This window comes from Sminthopsis crassicaudata, chromosome 4 (assembly GCF_048593235.1).
Source record: "Sminthopsis crassicaudata isolate SCR6 chromosome 4, ASM4859323v1, whole genome shotgun sequence".
Classification (NCBI taxonomy): domain Eukaryota; kingdom Metazoa; phylum Chordata; class Mammalia; order Dasyuromorphia; family Dasyuridae; genus Sminthopsis; species Sminthopsis crassicaudata.
This window is the reverse complement of record NC_133620.1, coordinates 271,485,221-271,513,187: the sequence shown is the minus strand read 5'-3', so window position 1 is coordinate 271,513,187 and position 27,967 is coordinate 271,485,221. Positions and strand designations below refer to the sequence as shown.

Below are 27,967 nucleotides of genomic sequence, written 5' to 3'. Positions count from 1 at the left end.
ACTTTATGAAATGCAAAGTGAATAATTTTGATTATGTTAATTTTTTTTTGGAAAAATGAAACCAATGCAGCCAAGGTTAGAAGAGATATAGAAAACTGGAAAAATATCTATCCAATGTTTATGATAAAGACTTCATTTTAAAAATATATTAGAGAATCGACTCAACTTTATAAGAATATAAGCCATTCCCCAATTGATAAATGGATAAAGAATATGAACAGATAATTTTCAAATGAAGAATTAAAGCCTTTTCTAGTCATATGAAAATGACTAAATTACTATTAGCTAATATGACAGGAAAAAATAATGATAAATGTTGGAGAGGATATGGGAAAACTGGGACACTGATCCATTATTTGCAGAGTTATGAACTTATCCAACCATTCTGGAAAGCAATTTGGAATTATTCCCAAAGGGCTATCAAACTGTGCATATCCTTTGATATGCATATGACAACACACTACCAGGTATTTCTACTGGGTCTGTATTCAAAAGAGATCATAAAAAGGGAAAAGGACCCACATGTGCAAAAATGTTTATAGAAGCTTTTTTTTTTGTAATAGTAAGGAACTGGAAACTGAGCAGGAAGCCTGGAACAACTTACATGAACTGATGCTAAGTGAAGTAAAACCAATAGAACATTGTGCATAGCACAAGAAGTTTATGTGATGATCAACTTTGATGGATTTGACTTTTTCAACAATGAAGTGATTCAAGGAAATTTCAATAGACTTGGGATGGAAAGAGCCATCTGCATCCATAGAGAGAACTATAGAGACTGAATGTGGATCACAAAATAATATTTTGACCTTTGTTGTTGTTGTTGTTTCGTTGCTTGTTTTTTTTTTTCTTTTTTCATTTTTCCCCTTTTGACCTGGTTTTTCTTGCACAGCATGATATATGTGGAAATATGTTTAGAAGATTGCTCATGTTTAACCTAGATTGGATTACTTGCTGTCCAGGGAGGGAGGATGTGGGAAGGGAGGGAGATAAATTTGGAACACAAGGTTTTACGAGGGTGGATACAGTCTTTGCATATATTTTTGGAAAATAAAAATCATTGTTTAATAAAAATTATCAATGGATGAGTGGAAGCTAATGACTCCATGAGACATCAAGTAACAATACAATATAATCAAAAGAATGGGAAAAAAAATGAAAGAAGCATACAATGTGAAAAATCTCATTAGAAAAACTATTCACCTGGAAACTAGATTGAGGAAAGATAATTTAAGTGCTATAATTTAAGAACTATCATGAAAGCCATGGTAAAAAGATGATAGGCATCATTTTTTTCAAGAAATTATGGAGGAAAACTGCCCTCATGGCTTAAATCCAGAGAATAAAATACAAATTCAAAGAATCCACTGATAATTCACCTCCTGAAAGAGATCTTAAAATGAAAATTTCCAGGAATATTATAGCCAAATTTCATAACTCCCAGGTGAAAAGAAAAAATACTGCTAGCAGCCACAAAGAAACAATTCAAATATTGTGGAGCCATAGTCACAATGCCATAAAATTTAGCAGCTTCCATGTTAAAGGAGTAAAGGGCTTGGAATATGATATTCCTGATGGCGAAGAAGCTAGGATTACAAACAAGAATAATCTTGCAATAAAACTGAGAAAAGTCCTTCAGAGAAAAAAAAAAGATATTTAATGATACAGAAGACTTTCAAGCATTCCTGATAAAAGGCTAGAGTTGAATAGAAAATTTGATATTCAGACATAAGACTCAAGAGAAGTTTTAAAAGGTAAACATAAAAGAGTAATCATAAGAGACTCAAATAAGTTAACTGTTTATATTCCTATATGAGAAGATGTTACATGTAACTACTAAGAACTTTGTTATTATGGCACTTGGGAGTCTACATAGAAAAAAGGCATAAGTGTGAATTCATTATGATGTGATGATCTCCAAAAAAAAGTGAAAGAGTAAGAAAACAAAACATTAGAGAAGGGGGGAGGCAGAGGTAGAAAGAGGAAAATTTCCACACAGAAAAGAAGCATACAAAAAAGCTTTTATAGTGAAGGGAGAGAGGAATAGGTCTTGGATAAAGCTTGAATCTCATTCTCACACCAAAGTACTAGTCTTTTCTGAACACACTCTCTACGCCCCACTCTTTAGGATAATGCTTCCTACAAGTGACACCAGAAAAAAACTTCATGTAGCTTGTGAGAACTTTGCTTTGCTCTGAAGGAAGCTTAGGGATTCACTAAGTACCAAAAATCTCCATGTTGGTTTCTCATCACTGTAATTCAACAAGGTTCCTCAGATATGTTAGTCACTCACCAAGACCTAGACATTTGCATCCTTTTCACAAACAATTAGTAAACACTACCATGTGACCATTATGGGGTTAGTTGCTTAGGAATGCAAAAACAGATCAACACAGGCTGCTCTCAGAAAGCTTATAATCTAATAATGGGAGGGATGCAATAAGGATGGAGAAGACAGGTACATACATTAAAAGTGGATTATGTACTATTTGATAAGAAATTTCAGGGAGATATCACTCCCAGTTTTGAAGGAGTAGGGCAAGGACAGCTAAGAGACGATTTCATTAGGATATGGCACCTGAGATAAGCCTCAAAGGAAAGGAGAAAGCACTGCAACATATGATTATGGGGAAGGAATTCATTATGGGCATGGGAAGCAGCAGAAATAAGGAAAAGGCGATGGGATGAAAGGATAAAAATGGGGAAATATAAGTACATGCTATGATATAATTGTGAAATGACACTGAATATTTTATACTATAATCTGTACATTAATCAGATTCACAAAATAATTACTTAATCCTCACTAAATCTTGTCATGTTGTTGCAGTCTTAGGGTATAAAAAATGGCATTATGATGCAGAAAAACGCTTAGGTAAAATTCATCTTAAAAAAATCTAGTCTTCCTTTGGAGGATTTTTCAAGGACTCTTGTTTACTACAAGAATTGTGTGAATTTAAAAAAAATCAATATTTTGTACTATATAGCGATTAAAATAAGCATTGTCCTCAAGATATTATGTAACAAAAAACTAATGGATTTGCGGTAAAGACTGAACATGTTGAAAATAAAATGCATTTTGTCTCCTTAAAATCTAATTTTAAGAGAGAAAAACTTAAAGGAAGCTATGGTGGATTTTCCAAATTTCTTTGAGTGAATGCTTCTTTTTATTATGACTTTTAGAAATGGTTTGGTAACTAGACTGTGCATATTTCAATGCACATCTGAGGTCTGGGCCTCTAATGTTTTGTGTCTAAAATTAGAAAGCTCAGCTTGAAAGAATGCCAAGGTAATCATGAAAAGGGCTATAGTCTAAAAGAGATCAAGCCCAGGATGAAATACAGACCAGGAAGAAACTGTGGATGATGAGTATGGGTAAAGAAACCATCTGTTTAACTCCTGGCAGAAATACAATAAAGCTCAAAGTCTTATGTTGGAAGAAGTATACAATAGAAAACAAATAAGACTGTAACATTAGGAATAATAAAAAGTTGTACCTAGAATATTATGAATAGTTCTCATAATCAGAGTATATGAAAATAATACTCCACTTTGTATAGCACTTGACAGTTTTTCAAATCTTTTTTATATATCATCTCATTTCATCCTTTTAATGATGCTTATAGAGAGGGAAGATATTATTATCCATTTTAAAATTAGGGAGAATGAAGCTTAGAGATGTTATGACTTTTCTCAAATCACACAGTTATTAAGGGATAAGGTCCATACTAAAATCCAAGATCTCTCACTTTCAGGTTAAGTGGAAGCTCTAAGTGGAAGCTCTACCTTGTTGCTGTAGCTTTGTAATGGCTTTGCCTCATACCTGGAATATTCTTCTTCGTCATCCCTATCTCTTGGAATTCCTGGCTTCCTTTAAGTTTCAGGTCAAAAACTACTTAATTAGGCCTTTCCTGGTACCCTCAGTTACTAATACTTTTTCCATCAAGTTTATTTTATATTGGCTTTGTATATAAGATATCTGTGTGTGTGTGTGTATGTGTGTATGTATATACATATATATCTCTGTGTGTATACATACACATCTATAGGTTTTTTGTATGTGACAGTTTATATATATATATATACATATATAATGCATAAACACATAAATGTGCATACATATTATACACACATATATCATATAGAAAACCATATGTATATATACATACATATATATATGTTTTCTCCCATGTTAGAATGCTGGCTCCTTCAGGGCAGAGACTCTTATTTTAATCTTTGTACTCTCAGCTCCTAGCAGAGTATTTGGCATGCAGTAGGTACTTAATAAATACTGATTGCTTGATTAGTATATAATAATAAATTTAAATTATAAGTTGTAGTTATTATTTATAAAGGGCTTACTGGTACAGTAGATGGTAATGACAAAATTCAAAAACTGTGAGATACTATGACAATTCCTGAAAAAGTATAAAGCAAGATTAGCTATAATGAACAATCATCCTACAAGATAGCATAACCAATTGATATAATGGTTCTTCTGTAACTAGTCAAAAAAGATACTTGAAAATTATTTCTAAAAATAGTATTGGTGCCTTTTCAATAAAGTATTGGATAAAGCAAGGTTGTCTATTATAATCACTATTACTTGATATGGTTCAAGAAATTCTAGCTATAACAATATGAAAAAAAGAAATCTAAGCAATAAGCACATGAAATGAATTAAACAAAACTATCACTTTCTGGACATGTTATGATGGTCTAGCTAAAGAACTCCAAAATCAATTGAAAAAATTAATAATTTAAGTAAAGCTGCAGGATAAAAAATAAAATCCACACAAGTCATCAGCCAAAAAGTTGTCCATTACTAACAAAACCCAGCAGGAAGAGCTAGAAAGAGATATATATTCCAGTCAAAATAATTAAAGAATGTAACAACTATTTGTGAGTATATCTAGCAAGACATTCAAAAACTATATAAATACACCTAGAAATATCTTCCTCTATCAGTGAATTCAGTGCCTGAATCACAGTCTTTCTTTCCTCCACATTCCCTATTCTCATGTGAGAGAGATTAAACATATATAATACATAAATGGATATTGAATTCATACTGATAGTCCTTCAAAATTTGCTAATGTCTAAGTTCTCCAATCTATTTGCATAAACTACTCCTCCTCAGCTACACACAGGATGGTGTGTCATCACCCATAAGTGTTCCACTTCCATTTTAATTAACTCCAAGATTACTTTATCTTTTAACCTCTTATTGCTCCAATTTTCCTTATATGTTACAGATCCTAACTTCATTTTTTTCTTCACCATGACCTCTGCTCTCTCCATCCCTTATTACCTACCCCTGTACTAATTCTATTTTCCTCTCCTTAGTGAAGCAACTCAACTCTATATTAATCTCCACAATCAATTCCCTTCCTTTGTTCTACTGTTGCAACCTTGCCAAGTTATGGGTTACTTTCAGCAACATTTTCCTTCATTACTATTTTTATCCTGCTGAATATATCAGGAATAAATCATAAAATCATGTTAATTGGTTTATTCAAAATTTATTATTAATATCAACTGAGCCCTCTCTGAAACAAGGCTAACATTTATTTCTTATTTCCAAACTTCCTCATTTTTCTTCAAACTTCCTACAGCACTGCTCCCCCAACCCCGAGGAGATGAATTACCTTCATACTTTACTGAAAAACTTGAGACTATTCACCAAAAGCTCCCCATTATTCCCATCGCTTCATCATACATCACTCAGGCTTCTCCTTCTGGGGATATAGCCAAAATGACAGAAAGTAGACAGGTCTTTATCTGAGCTATTCCTGGGTTTCCTTAGATTCAACATCAGATCAAGTCTCTAAACAGATTTTAGAATGACAGAACCACAAACATTTGGAGTGTAACAAATTTCCAGCAGAAGATATTTTGGAAGGACTTTAGGAAAGGTCTATCTCAATTGGACTGGGGGAGGGAGAGAAGAAAGGGGGAATCAGGCCAGCATAGGCACAGTGCAGGGAGGTCCAGGATAGAAAGGCTTGACATGTCAGGATTCAAGTGGGAGGCTCTTAACCAAAATATAGCAACAAAGGCTATTCTGTTCTGGTTCAGAAGCCAGTGGATCAGCAGACTAACTACAAGACCTCCAATACAACTACAGGAGGCAAACAATGAGCTCCTGAACCCTAGAATAACAAGGAGGGACTTGGCCATACTCACTCAGCACAGGAAGGAAGTGGCAGTACCAACTCCAGGACAGTGTAAAATCCTGATTTCCCTATAGAGAAAATTTGGGAAAATCTTCCCTTTGCCCTAGAAGCAAACCTCAACCTTTAAAAATGAGCAAAAATGCCAAAAGAACTCTGACCATAGATAGCTATTGTGGAGACAGGGAAGAACAGACCTCAAATCCTGAGGACACTAAAGGCAAAATGCCTCCAGATGAAGCTATAAAGAGTGATATGAACTATATGCTTCTTTTTTGATTACTAAAAAATTTACAACTATTGAACAAATGAAATAAATGAAGCCAAAATCAGAAAGAAATGGCTAACTATTGAAAAATATTTGCAGTAAGTTTCTCTAACAAAGGTCAAAATATCTAGAAACAGTTCTACATATTTTAAGAATAAAAGCCAGTCTCCAAAAGATAAACAGTCAAAGGGTATGGAGAGACTGTTTTTAAAGGAACAAATCTAAGCTATCAAAAAGCTTTAGAAAAACTGTTCCAAATCACTAATACTTAAAAAAAAATAATCCTGAGATTTGACCTTATACCCATTTAATTGGCAAAAGTGATTCAAAAGAAAATTGGAAAAGGTAGGAGGTACTGTAGGAAACTAAAATAAAAAAAAATAACTAATATACTAATACATGGTTGGTGGAGATGTGAATTATTTCAATCATTCTGGAAAACAATTTCTAAATAAGTCCCAAAAGTCAGCACCTTGGATGTAAACTCTAAGTCATACTAAGCTGATATGTCAAACAAAGAAATTAGGAAAGAAACGATTAAACTGATATAGAATGAAGTGATAGAAACAGGAGTCGATCAATAAATTTATTATTAATATATTTGCATTTAGTTGGAACCTAATAAATTTATATAGAGAGACATATAAATATATATAGATATACAAATATATATACATATATTTATATATATATTTATATATCTATATCTATATATCTATCTCTCTATATATTTTTTGTTTACATCTAGGAAACAAATCAAGAAAAGAAAACATAAGAATAATTTTACTACCTGAAAGCTGTGACCAAAAAAAAAAAAAAAAAAAAGAACATTGACACAATAATGCAAAAATAATCAAAGAAAATTGTCCTGAAGTGATAAAAAAATGAGGATAAAGTAGAAATAGAAAAATCCACCAATCATCACCTCAAATAGATCCTACATGGAAAACACACAGGAATATAACTGCCAAATTTTGGAAAAATAATTTTGGCTATCAACTAGAGGATTGGAATGGGGAGGAATTTGAGGCACTTAGACCCTCCAGCAGTCTTTTTCAATAATCTGGGGCATGAGGTAATGGGGGCTACACTGGAGTGGTGACAGTAGCAGAGAAGGGAAGGAGATATATTTGAGAGATGATATGAAGGCGAAATTAACTGGCCATGACAACAGATTGGATAGGGAGATGATTAGATAGTTAATAATCAAAGATTATACCTAGGATACAAGACTGAAAGATTAGGAGGATAGTTATTCTTAACAGTAATAGGGGAAAAAAGGAATTGAAATCTAGAAGGAAAGATAATGAGTTCAGTTTTGGGCTATCTTGAGTTTAAATTTTAAAATCTAGTTCAAGATGTCTGAAAGGCAGTTGGAGATGAAAGACTAAAGGTCAGCAGAAAGGTTATGGTAGTCCATGTGGAATGAGCATCATCAACATAGAAACAATAATTAAATCCATGAAAGCTGAAGATATCACCAATTGAAATAGTACAGAAAGAGAAGAAGGCTAGGAGAGCCTGTGAGGCACCTATGATTAAAGGGCATGGATCCAGATGAAAATCCAGAAAAGCATAATGAGGAATGGCCAGATAGATAGGGAGAGAAGCAGGAAATGTCCCAAAAACCTAGAGAGAAAAGAATATCAAGGAGGAGTCATTAACTGTTAAAGGCTAAAAGCAGATCAAGAAGTATGAGAATTGAGAAATTGCTAAAATGGGATTTGGCCATTAAGAGATCACTGGTAACTTTAGAGAGAGCAATTCTAGCTAACTGATAAGCCTAGAAGTTGGATTGTAAAGAGTTAAGAAGAGAGTGAAAGGAGCAAAAGTAGGCCAAAAACAATTTATACAATAACAACAGGACAAAAAGCTTTGAGAGACTTAAAGGCACTGATGAATGCAATCAATGAGCAACCACCATTCCAAAAGGCTGATCAAGTATGGTAGTTATTTGACAAAAAATTTAGCAACTCAAATTACAGAATGAAACACATTTTTGGAGATAGCTAATGTGGTCATTATTTTTGCTTGCTCATCATCATTTGTTATAAGATGTTTGTTTTTCTTTTTCTAAATTGGGATGAAGGAGTAGAGAAATAGGGAAGATCGAGGGAACTAGATATAGGGTTGCCAAAGAAAAAAAGGAAAGAAAACGAAAAGAAAATCACTGAAATATTATTTCTGAAATGCACAAAAGACAATACAAGGAAGACCGGAAGGAATCTAGAGCAGCTTTGAAAGTAAAATACCAAATTTATTATATACTTAAAAAAAGAAAAGCATGCTGCATATAATAGATATTTGTAGTTTCATGCAAATCCTTCTTTGTGTTATGCTGTATATGGAAGCATTTATTTTGTTGAGTACAGCGTTTTTAAATGGGAAAAAAAGGATATTGGCACATATTTAAAGCTAAAAAATAAGTATGTAACTCACTTCATGATATAAGAAGATGATAAAATTACTCTGGCTATCAGATTTGGTTTCAGAGACCAAATTCTATATGACATTTGACTAGCTTTCCAATTAAAGATAAAACCAACATAGCTAGTACCTAGATATTCTCAAATATAACCTTATGACAAAGCAAATCATGCTCAGTGAACTTGAAAATATCCTTCCCACCTTAATCCACATTAATTTTATGCAGGTAAAAGTACTATATCCCTTTTAGGAATCATCACCAATTAGCTAGATTCACTAGTTCTAAACTGCAAAAGTAAGCAACACCTGAAATGCTTAGGATCTCTAGACACTAATCAAGGGCTATATGCTATGTTTCTGCTAACTCAACAAATGATAATTGCAGAAAAATTTGGAGACTCTTAAACATACAATACTGTTTCAAATAAAAAATCTAACTTGTGGAACATGAAAGGAGAGTGTATGAAGTACAAGTTGGAGAAGTGTCAATACTGTCTCAAAGCACACACTAAATCATCCGGATCACATTTAATTTGGAAATACAGAAACAAAATGTTCAGGGTCTACAATAATTAACTATCCTAATCTTAGCACCTAATAGAGACCTAGCCAAGAAAACAGGAAAGGGCTAAAAGATTTTGGCAGGGCTCTTCCTGACTTCCTGAGAAGTGTCAGAAACATCTTAATTATTCACTATAACTAGATCTGTATTTCAGATGACCTTTGTTCCACTGGACCCTTAAATTCAATATGTCTGAAAATGAGTTCAATTCTCATCCTTGACCTATTCCTTTTTCATTATTTCATTATTCTTTTTTTTTTTTCTGTTTCATCAGTTAAGCAGATGAACAGGCTGGATTGTCATTAAAAAACGGAGAAACTTTTTGAATGACCTTAGGATCTCCATGAAACAAAAACTCATCTTTTTATTTACAACCATTTTGGTTATATGGTTGTACAGGGAAGTATATAGGCTCCTCTATCCAGAAAGGGGCAAACACTACAAACCAGGGCCAGATTTTTATTTTGTTTTGTTAACTGTCTAGACTTAATAAATTGATGGAGAAAATATTAATAATGCAGGTTAATGAGTAGATGTCCATCAGTTGGGGAATGGCTAAATAAATTGTGGAATATTATTATTGTATAAGAAATGATCAGCAGGATGATTACAGAAAAGTCTGGAGAGATTTACATGAACTGATGCTAAGTGAAGTGAGCAGAACTAAGAGAACATTGTACACAATGTTACAACAAGATTATGTGATCAACTCTTTTCACCAAACAAGGTGATTCAGGCCAATTCAATAGACTTGTGATGGAGAGAGCCATCATCATCCAGAAAGAGGACTGTGGGTACTGAGTATGGATCACAAAATAGTATTTTCACCATTTTTGTTGGAATTTGCTTACTTTTTTCTCTTTCACTTTTTTCCTTTTTGATCTGATTTTTTTTTTGGTGCAGCATGATAAATGTTCAAATATGTATAGTAGAATTACATATGTTAAACACATATGTGTGATTACTTGCTGTCTAGGAGAAAGATGGGAAGAAGGGAGGGAGAAAAATTTGGAACACAAAGTTTTGTAAGGATAAATGTTGAAAATATCTTTGCATATATTTTGAAAATAAAAAGCTATTATTAAGGAAAAAATAATGCAGGTTAAACCTTTAAATGTGTTATGCATATATTTTCAGAGCTGGTTGTTAAACATTACACAACACATCTCTAGCTGTGAATCAAAGAAAACAATGGTCTCTGAAGAACTGCAGACTACAAATAAAAAAATATGAAAAAGAAACATTCTAAAAGCAAGATGTTATAGGTTCAGAGCTGAAAGGGACCTTATTGGTAGATCATCTCTCATTTTACAGGTAAGGAATCTCTAGCAAAGGAGGTAAAGTGACTTGGTCTCTAAGTAGTAGAACCTAGGTCCTCTCACTTCCAAGTCATTGTTCTGTCCCATACATCTTACTTCCTCTTTCTCTGTGTAAAGTGAATCATCAAAGAAATTTGAGTGCCCAAAGAGAGAGCAAGAGATAACTGATGGAAGACACTGTACCATTGCTATCATATAATAAGAGTATAGGCCTAGCATTTGGAAAACATGTTTAATGAGCCCCACATGAGTGAACTTATCATTAGAAGAAATTGAGAATGGTACCACAAGATGGGTATAAATGGATGAATTCTGATCTGCATTCCAGGAAGGAAAACATACACTGATGAAATTATACATGCATGAATATTTACATTATCTGTGATGATTAATTATAATAACTAATATTTATATAGTACCTTAAAGTTTGCAGATTGCCTTACAAAATTAGACCCAGAGTCAGCAATCATCTGCTAAGTGACTACTATGTACAAGGCAGACATAAATTAAATGAGGACCCAGGTCACAAACCTATTAAATGTCTGAGGCCAAATCTGAACTTATATTCCAAACTCCAGGTCCAGCACTCTACACCATGTATTAGCTAGCTGCCTAATGACATCCACTTTTAGATTATAGGTTGCATGAGGGAATAGTTTGCATTTTGTTCTATATATTTCCCCTAGAACTTAGCACAGTGCCCTGCACACAGATATTTAATGAATGAACGCTCAAACTGTGGTTTATGATGCAAATAACTAAAACTTCATTCCCTCATCCCTTTTATATTTGCAGACCACAGAATGCTCCTGGCCATTTTAGAAGTGCAAATACATTTGGAAAAAAAGGTATCACAATTTCCAAAGCTACCATCAGAAGCCTACGTTTCAAGAATTTGTCATTTATGGGTTCCTGTTAACTCTGCAACCAATTCTGACAGCTATCTTCTTGGTATTGTCATTATGAATGAGTCTTTATCTTAAAAAAAATCACAACTCTCATTTGTGGGGTAGGCATTATGTCGACAATTCTTGTGATTTCCACCATAGAATATGAGATCCTTTAGGTCAAGGATTGCTTCATTTCTGTCTCTGCAACTCCATGGTCTAATAAAGAGTTATCTGGAAAAGTAACATATACTTAATCAGCAAGCACTTATTAAATATGTGCTCTATGGCAGGCTTGTACTAAGAATTGGGGTTCCAAGACAAAAGGAAAAATGTCCACGTCCTCAAGGAGATTATACTCTACTGGGGAACATAGCATATGCATACACATATATAAAATATGTAAAAATAAATGCAAGATAAATGAAAGGGGGAATCTGCAAAGGTTTCAGGTCAACTGTGTCACCAGAAAGTTTTGAAAAAATGAATTCTGAGGGATTTAGGTGAGAGGGGAACATATTACTTCCACAGGGAATACCCAAGGATTTTTTTGTTGTAGTATATCCTTTTCAAAGCATAAATTATTTTCTCATTTCAAATGTCAACCAAATAATTCTCATTTACTATGTACGTGAACATAGAAATTGATCTTTTTAACTTAAAATATCTTTTTCTTAAACTGGTATAAGGGCAATTGTACCTAATCCCAGGCCTACCTCATGTACCATGACCATGTAAAGAAAGGAGATTTTTCCTAGGCCCCAACTTTAGGCAAAGAAATATAGAATAAAAATTGAACTGAATCACTTTGAAATAAAAAACAGATATCATTATTTTATGCCTTAACTATTGATAAACTATTTTTAAAGGAAATTTGTGGAGAAAGACATTAGGAATTTTAAATAACATTTTTAGTATGCAGATTTACCAAAAGTGACAGCATCCTTATCAAAAAAGAAGAAAAATAAGGGAATAAGTATATAAACAGCTAAACTATGTGTCAAGCACTGTGCTAAGTGTATTACAAATCTATCTCATTTGATTAGGTAAATAGTTTATAAAATAGATCTTTAATAACATATAATAATATGTCTTATATAGAATAAATAATATAAAGAATTCAGAGAAAACAGGAAGATGCATTTTCTATGAGGCAAAGGGTAAAAAGTCGAGTTAAAAAACAATCTTGGGAGCAATTAAGTGTCGCAATGGAAAAAGCATCATCCCTGGAGTCAGAAGGACCTAAGTTCAAATCCAACTTCAGACACTTAACAATTACTAGCTCTGTCACTGGACAAATCACAACCCCAAATTGCCTTACCACTCTCCCAAGTATGAAAGAATCTACTTATGATGGCTACAACACTATAAATTATAAATAAGAATTATACATTAATAGGCAACAAAACAGGTAAAAGATGATAGATATCATATTAGCAAAGTTAAACTATCTTTCCTTTCTGTTAACCATCAATGAATTATGAAAGTAGAATAAAAAGTTCTATTAGTTGTAATAAGCTCTTGGGTAATATTCTGGGTGTGGTAGTCATGGGGATCATACAGTTAGAACAAGGGACTCTAAAATTCATCTAATGCTTTCATTTTATAAATGAAGAAACAGAGCCACAGAGAGAGTAACAAAGTCATCTTAGTAGAAAGCTTCAGAGGTAGGCCTTGAACAATTACTCTTAGGTTCAGATCTGTTTTGCTATACCACACTGCCTCCACTTGTACAAGGATTTTCTGTTTTGTATCTCTTGTGATAAGGCAAAATGTCATAGTAAAACTTAAAATAAGTACATGACACCAGCATCAAAAAGTCTTTCATTATCAACTATGGTTTTGTACCTGCTTCACCAAACACAGAAGTTATGCCTTCCATAAGGTTCTTGTAAACAGAAGGATGATAAAGAATAAAAACAATTGTCCAATATGCAACCTTAAAAAGAAGGAAAAAAAAATCAGGTTAAAAATTTAAATTGCAATGGTTTAGGGAGGGGGAAGGAAGGAGATATGTGGCATGGAAACTGCTATAATTACTATAACATTTTTTTTTTTTCATTTGAGAAAACTGTGACAAACAGAATTTAAGTGATTATGTATAGGATTTATAATCATAGTATTTAGATATAGTACTAGCTTTCATTTACTTATGGTTTGCTGCTGTGATAGACATTGTACAACTATTTCACAGATAGAGAAACTGAAACTCAGAAATATTAAGAACATATTTGACTCAGATAAAATATAGTTTGTTCCCTGGGCCTAAACACAGTCTTTCTAGCTAAGTAGGACCTGAGACACCATGTGTTCTCCTGGCATGGCCTTGAAGAACCAGGGTCACGCCCACAGCAGAAAGTGGCATGGAAGCTTGGGGCTCATATGTTATATTAATAGAATCAGACAATCAGGCACAATAGGGAGGAGATCTCAAAGTCAGGGAGGATCTCTGTTTAGGTCTTTCTTCTGAAACATAATGACCATGTATTCAGCCATATTTGATGTCTACTTGATTCATCCAACTCTACTTGTGGCTCCAAGAAGCTACAACGTGCACTGCAGCCATACCCTGATAAAATCATCTACACTAAGCATGCGATAAAATGGGCGGATGAGGGCAATTTGATCCAGTGGTGAAGGTGGCTGAAGCAGGTGCTGGGAAGTGCTTAGGGCTTGGTCAACGACCAAAGATGGCAAAATCATGCACTGGATCCCCACCCATCACCACTCACTCTGCCTTTTCTCCTTCCACTGAATTTAAGTGACTTTGAGAGAATGAGGCTGATGACTTTGTTCCACTCTTCCTTACTTAAATCCAATTCAAGCAGGAGTCAAGACACCACCTCATGTTGTCATTGGTCCTCTTCAACAATAAAGGACAAAAACAATGTACTGGAAAAATCTCTCTCTCTCTCTCTCTCTCTCTCTCTCTCTCTCTCTCTCTCTCTCTCTCTCTCTCTCTCTCTCCCTCCCTCCCTCCCTCCCTCTTGCTGAGGCAGTTGGGGTTAAGTAACTTGCCCACTAGGGAAGGGTTAAGTGTCTGAGGTCACATTTAAACTCAGGTCCTCATGACTTCAGGGCTGGTGCTCTATCCACTGTGCCTCTAGCTGCCCTTTACTTCTCACTGGTAACGTTAAAACCACAAATTGAAGGACAGGCACCAAGAATTTTCTCATTCCGGAGTTCCTTGTACCCACAAAACCACAAGTTTGGACCATCTCTATTCCTAATCCTTAACATCCCCAAATCCAAAATAGGAGAGATTATAGTCTCACTGAATTTACCTTGATCATAAACTTCGTGAAGTGCATTCAGTTATAGGTACTATGTTTTAGGAAAGATATTGACAAGTAGAATTATATCCAAAAGATAAACAAATTGATGAGGAGACACTAAAGTATGAAAATCAAAAACTGGCTAAAATAATCAAGCTTAGTTTGAAGAAAAGAAGCTTTGGGGTGAAGGGCAGTATTGCTGTATTCAGGTAGTTAAAGGATTACATGAAAGCTTGTTCTCCTTGGCCATACAGGATAGAATAATGACTACTGTATAAATAATACAGAAGGGCTGCTCAATTTGGTTCCTACAATTCCAAAAGACTTGTGATGGAAAATGCTATTCACATCCAGAAAAAAAATTTCACTATTTTTTTCTTTCTCATGGCTTTTCCCTTCTTCTATGAGTCTTATTTTACAATATGACTAATGTAGAAATATATTTACCATGATAGTAGATATATAACCTAAGTCAGATTCCTTGCTGTCTTGGATAGGGGGTAGGGAAAAAATTGGAACTCAAAATCTTACAAAAAATGAATTTCAAAAACTATCTTTATGTGTATTGGGAAAATATTATTAAATTGAAAAATGGTTCTATATGAAATACATCTTAAGTATTCTGAATACTTAAGAAGTATCCAGAAGTTTCTCAGAAGTTATTGCATTCCATTCACTGGGAAGTTTTTACATAGAGACTGGATGACCACTTTACAAGAATGTCATCAAGATTCCTGTTCAAGTGTGAATTTAAGTAGATGTTCTTTAAGATTTAAGAACTGTAATTCTACAAGTTTATGTTATGCCTGCAACTATCTAGCCTAAGTGTTTTTAGAGATCAAAACTCAAATCCAGATTTTCTGACTATTAACTCCTGTGCTCCTTTTGCTATATGTTAAAAAATACAAACAAAAAAAAGAGAAAAATCTTCTGAAAAATTTTATTAGCTATAAAAAATGGTGTTATGTTTTTCTTTTACTTTTCTCAGCATAGGAAGAATAAAAAAATAATTTAAGAAGGCATAAGTGCTCTTCATTTCCCTGAGAAATTATTCTGGAAAAGGTTCAAATGAAGATATTGTGAGTTGTTCTTTTTTCTTTTCCTTTATGAGGCTGAAATATACAATTTTAACTGAGTTCAGTACTCCCCTCTGTGGTCAAGAAGAAGAACTACTATTATTACTATGTTCATTTCTAAAGAGACACATGGAAGGATTTTGCAGAAATCATATCCGAATATTTTTCTTTAGAATCTAAGAAGGGGAACAGTTGGTTTTATTTATACAAAGTGACAGAAAAAAAGAAACAATTTTATAGATAATTAAGGCAACTGATAAAAATATAATTAAGGATTTTCTTTTATATGCATTATATAGATTAGAAAATAAAAAGTATAGAGTTGGTAGAGGATTTAGAGATCACTGTTTATTTCTTAAGTGAGGAAACTTAAGACCCATGGAGATTGAAAAACTTGAGACGATTAGGTGGTAGAGAGAATTGAGGATTTAATAACTTGGAAACAGGAATATCTAAATTCAAAGCCTATTTCAGATATATACATTGCTGGTCAAGTTACTTAGCACCTCTTAGTCTCTGTTTCTTTATCTGTAAAATGGATATAGTAATAGTATCTTCTTGATAAGGTTATTGTAAGGGTCAAATAGGACACTATATTGCAAAACCCTTTGTAAATCTTAAATAAATGATGGTTGCTATTGTTATTGTTAAAGGACAAGAAAAATTCTCCATAGTTAAAGGGCAAAAATTGGTTGTTTTTCCTTTCATTACTGTTCAAAGAGAGTCAAAATGATGTCATTAAAATGACATTACTATTTTGGGGCCAAGGTCTAGTGTATACAACTGTAGCTGTTCAGGTCAATACAAACTCAGAAGGAGGAACCATAGTTAGTGTACAAACAGTCCACATGAACATTAAAAATGGACCAAGGATGTGAATAGGCAGTTCACAAAGGAAGAAATCAAGCTATTAACAATGAAAAAAATATTCTAAATAATTAATAATTTGATAAATGAAAATTGAAACAACTGAGCTTTTACTTCACATTCATCAGACTGGTCAAAGTGACAAAAATGGAAAATGGAAAGTGGTGAAGGGGCTACAGGAAAACTAATGGCAGAGCTTTGAACTGCCCCAGCTAGTTTTGAAGATAATATGGATCTATTTTCAAAAAGTCCCTAAACTATATATACCCTTAAACCAGCAATCTCACTATTAAGTTTACAGCCAAAGAGGTAAGAGGGAAAGGACATATGTGTACAAAAATATTTATATCAGCTCTCTTTATGTAACAAAGAACTGTAAATTAAGAAGCATATCAATAGGGAAAAGACTAAATAAACTATGATATATGAGTGTAATAGAATAATATTAAACTGTAAGTTTCAGTTAGACATTAATGAAACTTTTGGGGATATCATTTGTTTTGTTTTGTTTTTGCTATCCAAGTTCATAGACTCCCTGAAATTTATCCACCTTTGAAAATCTATGGGCTCCTGGTTAAGAACCCTGGTATTAAAGCATTGGGTCAAATTTCATAAGATGAAATTCAAAAGGAATAAATACAAAGCTCTAATTCTGAAAAAAATAAATTTCACAAGTATAAAACAGTGCTAGAAGATATTATTTTATCAGTGGTGAAAAAAAGATCTGGGGGTCTTGGTGGACTATTAGCTTAAGATGAATTGACATTCCAAAAAACTGAAGCAACCTGGAGCTATATTAAGTTTCTAGGAAAGGAAAAGCATTAATTTCTCTATTCTTTGACTCTGGAGGAGAGACTGAAGTTGATGCTTTTTGCAAAGGTCTGACTCACTTAAATCCAATTCACTTACAAGTCAAGGCATCAAATCCAGAAACTTTAAGAAAGAAAATGATTCCTTGAAAACTAGAATTGGGCAGGGGGAAGCTAGAGAAGTTATGAGACTAAGAAATAATAAAACAAAACATAAAAAAAGAAAAAAAATAGAAGAATGTGAGACATCTCATAAGAAAAACAACAGATCTGGAAAACGGATCAAGAAAAGAAACATAAGAATAATTGGACCACCTGAAAGCTATGACCAACAAAAAGAATCTTGATATAATATAAGAAATTAAAGAAAATTGTCCCAAAGTATTAGAAGTAGAGGGAAAAGTAAAGATAGAAAAAAATCCAATCATAAGGAAATCCTACAGGAACATCATAGCTGAATTCTGAAACCTCCAGATCAAGGAGAAAATATTATGAGGGACATAAAAAATCAAATATGAAGGAGTCACAATTAGAATCACATAAGAATCAAGAGTGGCTACATTAAAAGACCACAAATCTTGAAACACTATATATCAAAGAGCAAAAGTAGAGTTGTGGCCAAACATATCATACTCACAAAACTCATAATCCTGAATGAAAAAAAAATGGACATACAATGAATTGCCAGATTTTCAGAATCTTCTTGCAAAACGACCTGAACTCAGTAGAAAATTTGGCAAAGAAGATCCAAGAGAAATATCAGGCAAACACCAAAAATTAATTTCAAGGGAACTCAGTAAGAACAAACTGTTTATGCTTTTTACATGGAAATGTAAAACATATGTCTAAAACTGACATTAATAAGTGAGTAGTTCAAAAGAAATATTGGGGTAGAGCTGACTATGATGTGATTCTAAAAAGCAAAACTGTAGGAAAAGGTAAAAATAGTAATTAGGTTATATGAATGAAGCATGAGAAGAAGAACTGACAAAGAGGAAATAGATGGGGTAGAGGGCTGGTAGTACTGAAATCCTATTTATATTAAGTTATGGGTTAAAAAGGGAATTATATATGATAGATAGATATAGAAATACAGAAGGGTATAAAAGTCTTTCTAAATTTATTAAGAAAAAAGGGGGAGGGAATAATGGAAGGGAAGTATAGAAGGGTATGTAGATGAATGGGAATGAGATAAAGTGTGTAGATTAACAGAAATGGGATAAAAAGGGAGGGAAGAGGAAAAGGAGAGAGGAGAGGATCATGGCAGGTGTGCTGTAGGTAGTTTAAGGAATTGCAAGGCAAGATAGCAATATAGAAGTAAAGGAGAGCTGTCAGAAGGGACAGGAAATGAAAAATACACACAAACATAATAATAATGATCAGGAGTAGAATTTATTAGAAAAAATCAGGGGTAGTAATCATTGATCTCAGATAAAGTTAAAGTTAAAATAGATTCAATCAAAAGAGAAAAATAGAGGAAATACACTGTGTCAACCATATTAATCAATAATGTTTTAAACTATTTAAAACTAGTTAGTATATGGAATATTGTTGTGGCATAGGAAATAATTAGTTGGTTGATTTAGAAAACTATGTAAAGACTTGAACCTAAGAAGGGAAATGTTTTCTCAGAAAAACAGAGGACAAACAAGCATAATATAACCTTACATAGATATACATAAATATCTATGTATATTATGGATATCTATGTATATACATTTGCATTATGAATATATGTAGGTGTCTATGTGCATATAAATACATATATATATATATATATACATACACATACGTGTGTATGTGTTCACATACATATACATATGCAGGTACATACACACATAAATATATCTATAGCCTGCCTGGGGGAGAGAGGGGAAAAAAAGAGATAAAAAGAATAAATAAAAAATAACATAGCAGAAAACAAAAGAAAACCTACAAGGAAATAAAGAAAAGATGGACATCTCTGAATACATTATGTAGTATTTACTATATACACTTTTTTGAAATGAAAATTTATTATTTTATATTTTGAATCCTCTCATGTTCTGTGAAGATGGCATTTTTTTTTCTATCTTCTATTTAAGTTTTAAATAAATAAATTAAAAAGAATTTTTAGAAAAGAGAGGGAATGAAGGACAAACAATAATTCCTCAACAGACTTCAACTACAGCAGTTTTTTCAGTTCTTGGCATCATAAATATAAGAATAACACTGATAAACAGCAGCATCCAGAGGAAACTTTGATTGGTGAAGGAACTTGAATCCATGTCATATGAAAATTGGTTGACATGTTTCAGTGTGGAGAAAAAAAGACTTGGAATTTAATAGCTGTCTTCAATTATTGGATAGATTGTTGTAATGAGGAAAGATCAGACTAGTTTATCTTGATGCCAGAAGATAGAACCAATAGGAGCAAGTTTCAAAGGGAGCAATTTAGTTTTGGTTATTTTTTTCTTCACAATTATTTATTTTATTTTTGATTTATGAAATAAAACATCCATTACTATAACATAGTATAATAAAAAAGATAATTGCATATGAAACTGTGAATCTGTTATGAACAATCTGTTATTTTAAAAAAATCTATAATAAAGTTATCATATAAATTTATTTTCTTTCTATCCTTTTTTTTCTCCCCCTCACTCCATCTCCACCCTAGAGATGGCTACCTTTAGATAGAAACATGTGTTATATGTAAAATTATTTTGTACATAGTTATATTTAGCAGTTCTTTCTTTGAATGGAGATAGTATCTTTTTTCATGTGTTTTTTTATAGTTAATTTGGATGTTTTAAATAGTCAAAATAGCTTCTTCCCACAAAATCATTCTTAAAACAATATTGCTGATACTATATACAGTGTTCTCTTGGTCCCTCTCATTTTGCTTTTTATTATTTCATATTTTTCCATATTTTTCAATTAATTCAATCTGGGTTTGATGTCAGGAAACATTTCTTAACAACTGAATTCCAGAAAAGTGGAAGGGGCTGCCTCAAGAACTAGTAGGTTCCCTCTTCTTAGAGGTCATCAATCAGTGTCTAGTTAAGTTTTATTGAGATTTTCTTATGTATATGCGTTGGAATAAAGAGCTGTTTGGGTCTCTTCCAATTCCCCATTTCTGTGATCCTCTCACTCTGGGCAGCTCTCATCTATAAATGAGAGGGCTAAATCGGTGGTTCAGGCTATTCACTGAAATGTCAGTTACTGAAGCTTAAACTTAAATACTTTGCCTCATGAGAAGATTAGAGTCTTTGAGAAAGACCCCAATATTTGGAAATATTGAAGGCAAAAAGAAAAGGGGGATGACAGATGATGAAATTGATAGTGTCATGGAAATAACAAACATGAGCTTCCACAGACTGAGAAATAAGGGAGGAGAATCTGGTATGCTGTGGTCCATGGGATTATGAAGAGTCAAATATGACTGAATAGCAATTAAAAATCAGGTGACTTCTAAATTCCTCTTCAGCTTTATGATGTCTTGCTTTATTTTATTGATCAGTTTTTGCTGAAATCCCCCCAAAATGGTTTTCTTTTTTTTAAATTTATTTTTTATTAATTTTATAATTATAACATTTTTTTGACAGTACATATGCATAGGTAATTTTTTACAACATTATCCCTTGTACTCCTTTCTTTTCCGAATTTTTCCCCTCCTTCCCTCCACCCCCTCCCCTAGATGGCAGGCATTCCCATACATATTAAATATGTTATAGTATATCCTAGGTACAATATATATGTGCAGAACCAAATTATGTTATTGTTGTTGTTGCAAAGAAAGAATTGGATTCGGAAGGTAAAAATAACCCGGGGAGAAAAACAAAAAAATTCTAACAATTTACACTCATTTCCCAGTGTTCCTTCTCTAGGTGTAGCTGATTCTGTCCATCATTGATCATTTGGAATTGGATTAGCTCTTCTCTTTGTTGAAGATATCCATGTCCATCAGAATACATCCTCATATAGTATTGTTGTTGAAGTGTATAATGGTCTCCTAGTTCTGCTCATTTCACTCAGCATTAGTTGATGTAATCTCTCTGTATTCATCCTGTTGGTCATTTCTTACAGAACAATAATATTCCATAACATTCATATACCATAATTTACCCGACCATTCTCCAATTGATGGGCATCCATTCATTTTCCAGTTTCTAGTCACTACAAAAAGGGCTGCCACAAACATTTTAGCACATACAGGTCCCTTTCCCTTCTTTAGTATTTCCTTGGGATATAAGCCCAGTAGTAGTACTGCTGTATCAAAGGGTATGCACAGTTTGATAACTTTTTGGGCATAATTCCAGATTGCTCTCCAGAATGGTTGGATTCTTTCACACCTCCACCAACAATGCATCAGTGTCCCAGTTTTCCCACATCCCCTCCAACATTCATCATTATTTGTTCCTGTCATCTTAGCCAATCTGGCAGTTGTGTAATGGTATCTCAGAGTTGTCTTAATTTGCATTTCTCTGATCAACAGTGATTTGGAACACTCTTTCATATAAGTGGAAATAGTTTCAATTTCATCATCTGAAAATTATCTGTTCATATCCTTTGACCATTTATCAATTGGAGAATGGCTTGATTTCTTATAGACTAGAGTCAATCCTCTGTATATTTTGGAGATGAGGCCTTTATCAGAACCTTTAACTGTAAAAACGTTTTCCCAATTTGTTACTTCCCTTCTAATCTTGTTTGCATTAGTTTTGTTTGCACAAAAGCTTTTTAATTTCATGTAATCAAAATTTTCTATTTTGTGATCAATAATGATCTCTAGCTCTCCTTTGGTCACAAATTCCTTCCGCCTCCACAAGTATGAGAGGTAAACTATCCTATGCTCCTCTAATTTATTTATGATCTTATTCTTTATGTCTAAATCATGGACCCATTTTGATCTTATCTTAGTATGTGGTGTTAAGTGTGGGTCCATGCCTAGTTTCTGCCATACTAATTTCCAGTTTTCCCAGCAGTTTTTGTCAAATAATGAATTCTTATCCCAAAAGTTGGGATCTTTGGATCTGTCAAACACTAGATTGCTATAGTTACTATTTTGTCCTGTGAACCTAACCTATTCCATTGATCAACTAGTCTATTTCTTAGCCAATACCAAATGATTTTGGGGACTGCTGCTTTATAATATAGTTCTAGATCAGGTACAGCTAGGCCACCTATATTTGATTTTTTTTTTTTCATTTCTTCCCTTGAAATTCTTGACCTTTTGTTCTTCCATATGAATTTTGTTGTTATTTTTTCTAGGTCATTAAAATAGTTTTTTGGGAGTCTGATTGGTATACCACTAAATAAATAGATTAGTTTAGGGAGTATTGTCATCTTGATTATATTTGCTCGGTCTATCCAAGAGCACTTAATGTCTTTCCAATGTCTTCCAATTTAAACCTGACTTTATTTTTGTGGCAAGTGTTTTGTAATTTTGCTCGTACAATTCCTGACTTCCCTTTGGTAGATATATTCCCAAATATTTTATACTATCAACAGTTATGTTGAATGGAATTTCTCTTTGTATCTCTTGCTGTTGGATTGTGTTGGTAATGTATAAAAATGCTGAGGATTTATGTGGATTTATTTTATATCCTGAAACTTTGCTAAAGTTCTGAATTATTTCTAATAGCTTTTTTAGCATAGTCTTTGAGGTTCTCTAAGTATACCATCATGTCATCTGCAAAGAGTGATAGTTTGATTTCCTCATTACCTACTCTAATTCCTTTAATCTCTTTCTCAGCTCTTATTGCCGAGGCTAGCGTTTCTAGTACAATATTGAATAGTAATGATGATAGTGAGTTTATCGCCATTACATATGATGTCTACTGACGGTTTTAAATATATGCACCTTATTTGAAGGAATAGTCCATTTATTCCTATACTCTCAAGTGTTTTTAGTAGGAATGGATGTTGGATTTTATCAAATGCTTTTTCTGCATCTATTTAGATGATCATATGTTTTTTGTTAAGTTGGTTATTGATATAGTCGATTATGCTAATAGTTTTGCTAATATTGAACCAGCCCTGCATTCCTGGTATAAATCCCACTTGGTCATAGTGTATCATCCTGGGGATGATTTTCTGTAGTCTTTTTGCTAATATTTTATTTAAGATTTTAGCATCAATATTCAGTAGGGAGACTGGTCCATAATTTTCTTTCTCTGTTTTCAGCCTACCTGGTTTAGGTATCAGTACCATGTCTGTGCCATAAAAGGAATTTGGTAGGACTCCTTCAATCCCTAATTTTTCAAATAGTTTATATAGCATTGGAGTTAGTTGTTCTTTAAATGTTTGGTAGAATTCACATGTAAGTCCAATCTGGTCCTGGGGATTTTTTCTTAGGGAGTTGGTTAATAGATTCTATTTCTTTTTCTGAATTGGGACTATTTAGACTATTTACTTCTTTGTCTGTTAATCTGGGTAAACTATATTTTTGAAGGTATTCTTCCATTTCATTTAAGTTATCGAATTTATTGGAATAAAGTTGGGCAAAGTAGCTCCTAACTATTGTTCTAATTTCCTCTTCATTAGTGGTGAGTTCTCCCTTTTCATTTATAAGACTAACAATTTGCTTTTCCTCTTTCCTTTTTTAAATCAGATTTACTAAGGGTTTGTCTATTTTGTTGGTTTATTCATAGAACCAACTCTTAGTTTTATTAATTAATTCAATAGTTTTTTTACTTTCAATTTTATTAATCTCACCTTTTATTTTTAGAATTTCAAGTTTCGTGTTTGTCTGGGGGTTTTTAATTTGTTCCTTTTCTAGCATTTTTAGTTGTAAGTCCAATTCGTTGAACTTTTCTTTCTCTATTTTATGCAAGAAGTCCTCTAGAGATATAAAACTTCCCCTTATTACTGCTTTGGCTGTATCCCACACATTTTGGTATGATGTCTCATTATTGTCATTTTCTTGGGTGAAGTTATTAATTATGTCTATGATTTGCTGTTTCACCCAATCATTCTTTAGTATGAGATTATTTAGTTTCCAATTTTTTTTTGGTCTATTTTCCCCTGGCTTTTTATTGAATGTAATTTTCATTGCATTGTGGTCTGAAAAGGATGCATTTACTATTTCTGCCTTACTGCATTTGATTTTGAGGTTTTTATGTCCTAGTATATGATCAATTTTTGTATAGGTTCCATGAACTGCTGAGAAGAAAGTATTCTCCTTTCTGTCTCCATTTAGCTTTCGCCAAAGATCTATCATATCAAACTTTTCTAGTATTCTATTTACCTCTTTGACTTTTTCTTATTCATTTTGTGGTTTGATTTATCTAATTCTGAGAGTGCAAGGTTGAGATCTCCCACTATTATAGTTTTACTGTCTATTTCTTCTTGCAGCTCTCTTAATTTCTCTTTTAAGAAGTTAGATGCTGTACCACTTGGTGCGTATATGTTTAATATTGATACTGCTTCATTATCTATGCTACCCTTTAGCAAGATATAATGCCCTTCCTTATGTCTTTTAATTAGATCAAATTTTGTTTTTGCTTGATCTGAGAAGAGGATGGCTACCCCTGATTTTTTTGGCTTCAACTGAAGTATAGTAGATTCTGCTCCACCCTTTTACCTTTATTCTGAATGTATCACCTTGTTTCAGGTGTGCTTCCTTTAAACAACATATACTAGGATTCTGGCTTTTAATCCAGTCTGTTAACTGCTTCCTCTTTATGAGGGAGTTTACCCCATTCACATTTATGGTTAGAATGACTAATTCTATATTGCTTGCCATTCTGTTAACCCCTGATTATGCTTTTCTTCTTTCCTTCCCTTTTACCCCCCTCCCCAGTATTAAACTTGTGAACACCACTTGCTTTTCACAGCCCCCCCTTTTTAGTATCTCTCCTCCACCTTAAAGTTCCTCCCCATATTTTACCCCTTTTCCTCACAATTTCTGTATTCCCTTCCCCTTAGCTTACTCCTTCTCTCCCACTTTTCAATGAAGTGGAAGGAGTTTCACTATAAATTGAATAGGTCTATTAATACACACCCCCTTCCTTTCTTTCTCTCAGATATAATAGGTTACCTTTGCCTCTTCATGAGATGTAGTACCAGCACTTTACCCTTTTTTTATGATATAATTTCCTTTCCACCTCTAGTTTCTAGGACAAATTATACATGTGTTCTTTACATATCTTTATGGCAGAAATATAGTTCTCAAGATTTCTTTTTACCTTTTTAGAAATCTCTTGAGTTCTGTATTTGAAGATCAAACATTTTGTGTAGATCTGTTTTTTTCATCAAGAATAGATGGAATTCATTTATTTTTTAAATGTCCATCTTCTTCCCTGGAAAAGGATGCTCATTTTTGTTGGATAAGTTATTCTTGGCTGCATACCAAGTTCCTTAGCCTTTTGGAATATCATATTCCAGGCCCTTCGTTCCTTTAATGTGGACACTGCTAGATCCTGGGTTATCCTTATTGTGACTCCTCCATATCTGAATTGTTTTTTTCTAGCAGCTTCCAATATTTTTTTTTCCTTTGTCTGATGGTTCTTGAACTTGGCCACTATATTTCTTGGCGTTTTGATTTTAGGATCCCTTTCAGTAAGTGATTGGTGAATTTTTTCAATGTCTATTTTACCCTCTGTTTGCAAAACGTCTGGGCAGTTCTCTTTGATAATTTCCTGGAAAATAGTGTCCAGGCTCTTTTTTTCCTCACATTTTTCAGGGAGTCCGATTATTCTCAAATTGTCTCTCCTGGATCTGTTTTCCAGGTTTGTTATCTTTCCAATAAGGTAACTGACATTCTTTTCAATTGTTTCATTTCTTGCTTGACTACTTCTTGGTTTTTCCTCGAGTCATTCATTTCTACTTGTTCGAGTCTAATTTTCAATGATGTATTTTCTTCACTCACTTTTTTAATAGCTTTTTTGTAATTGTCCAATTGAGTTTTTATCTTCTATGGAATTTTTTTCCATTTCATCAATTTTATTTTTTAGAGAGCTGTTTTCTTTTTCCAACTCACTAATTTCTTTCTCAATGATTTGATCTCTTTATCCACTCTGCATGACTTCTCCAGACTCTCTTGCCAAGCTTCCCTTTCCTTTTCCCATTTCTCTTCTAGCTCTCTTATGAGAGCCTTTTTGATTTCCTCTATGAGAGTTTGTGTATTGAGGATTAGATCATATCCCTTTTAGGGGATTCCTCTGGAGACAGTCTGCTTTTATTCTCCTCAGGGTTTGAAGTTTGCTCTCTATCCATACAGAAACTGTTAATGGTTAGAGCCCTTTTAAATTTTTTGTTCATTTTGTCAGATTGGGAATCTAAGAAAACAAATTGACAAGAGAAACAATTGGTCTGTTTTGGTGGGGGATGGGGGCTGGATGGTGTTTCTGGGCTTCTACTACAGACTGTGGGAGGCAGCAGCGAGGCACTAGCAAGACAGTGATGGCTGCACTGTGTCTGTGATCTGAGGCTCTAAGAATGCGCTGAGTCACTCTGGGTGGAGTGGGGGTAGCCAGGCCCCGAAAGACTCTAGCTTTCTGGGGTTTTATTCTTTACCTCTTGTGTTTATACCTTCTCTGCTGATCCTGGCTTGCTGCCAAGATGGAATATCCATACTGCAGTAAAGGTCGTTTCACAGAAACAGAAGAGATTGCACCCCTCCCCCCTAGGGTGTTCACAGTGTGAGCTGCTTGCCTTGCTCTCACTACTTGCCCTCAGTCTGCACCCAGTCTGTTTGTCCCCTCCTCCAAGCAAACACAGATCTTTTCTGGCGAATTTCAAGGATGTCTTCTGTTGGTGATTATTTGTGGGGTTTTTTCCGGTCAAACATTAATTCCAAGGCTTGTCATGAAGTAAATTCTGAGAGAAAACGCAGAGCTCAAGCAGCTGTGTGCCTCCTTTCCGCCATCTTGGCCAGAAGTTCCAAAATGGCTTTCAACTACTCTCTGGCACTCTATTCTTTGTACACTGACCTGGTTAACTACTTCTTTTTTTTTTGGCTAAATAGTGCAATGGATAGAGTGTTGATCCTGGAGTCAGGAAACTCTAAATTCAAATCTAGCCTCAGATACTTACTACTTATTGAACAAATCATTTAACCTCTGCTTGCCTCAGTTTCCTTGCCTGTAAAATGGGGATAATAATCATTTTAAATATTTTATAGATCAAATGAGATAATAATTATAAAGCACATAGCATAGTGCCCGACACATAGTAAGTGACATTTAAATGTTAGTTGTTGTTATTATTATTATATTATTATTATTATTTCTCTGGCAAGAAGCATTAATTCCTTGCATTTTGGAAGTACTACTTACACATCAAACACAGAAGAATACTTTGTCTTCCTTCTCATACCA

The 27,967-nt window shown here is 33.6% G+C and overlaps 1 protein-coding gene across 2 annotated transcripts in view; it reads right to left on the bottom strand.

Moving 5' to 3' along the window:
• CYP39A1 (cytochrome P450 family 39 subfamily A member 1) overlaps nucleotides 1-27,967 on the bottom strand; it is a 138,272-nt gene that overhangs the window by 47,718 nt on the left and 62,587 nt on the right. For both annotated transcript variants that reach the window (XM_074310737.1, XM_074310738.1), the window contains one exon: nucleotides 13,485-13,575. In XM_074310737.1, coding sequence (XP_074166838.1) covers nucleotides 13,485-13,575 — 91 coding nt within the window. The remainder of the gene's footprint in view (nucleotides 1-13,484; nucleotides 13,576-27,967) is intronic.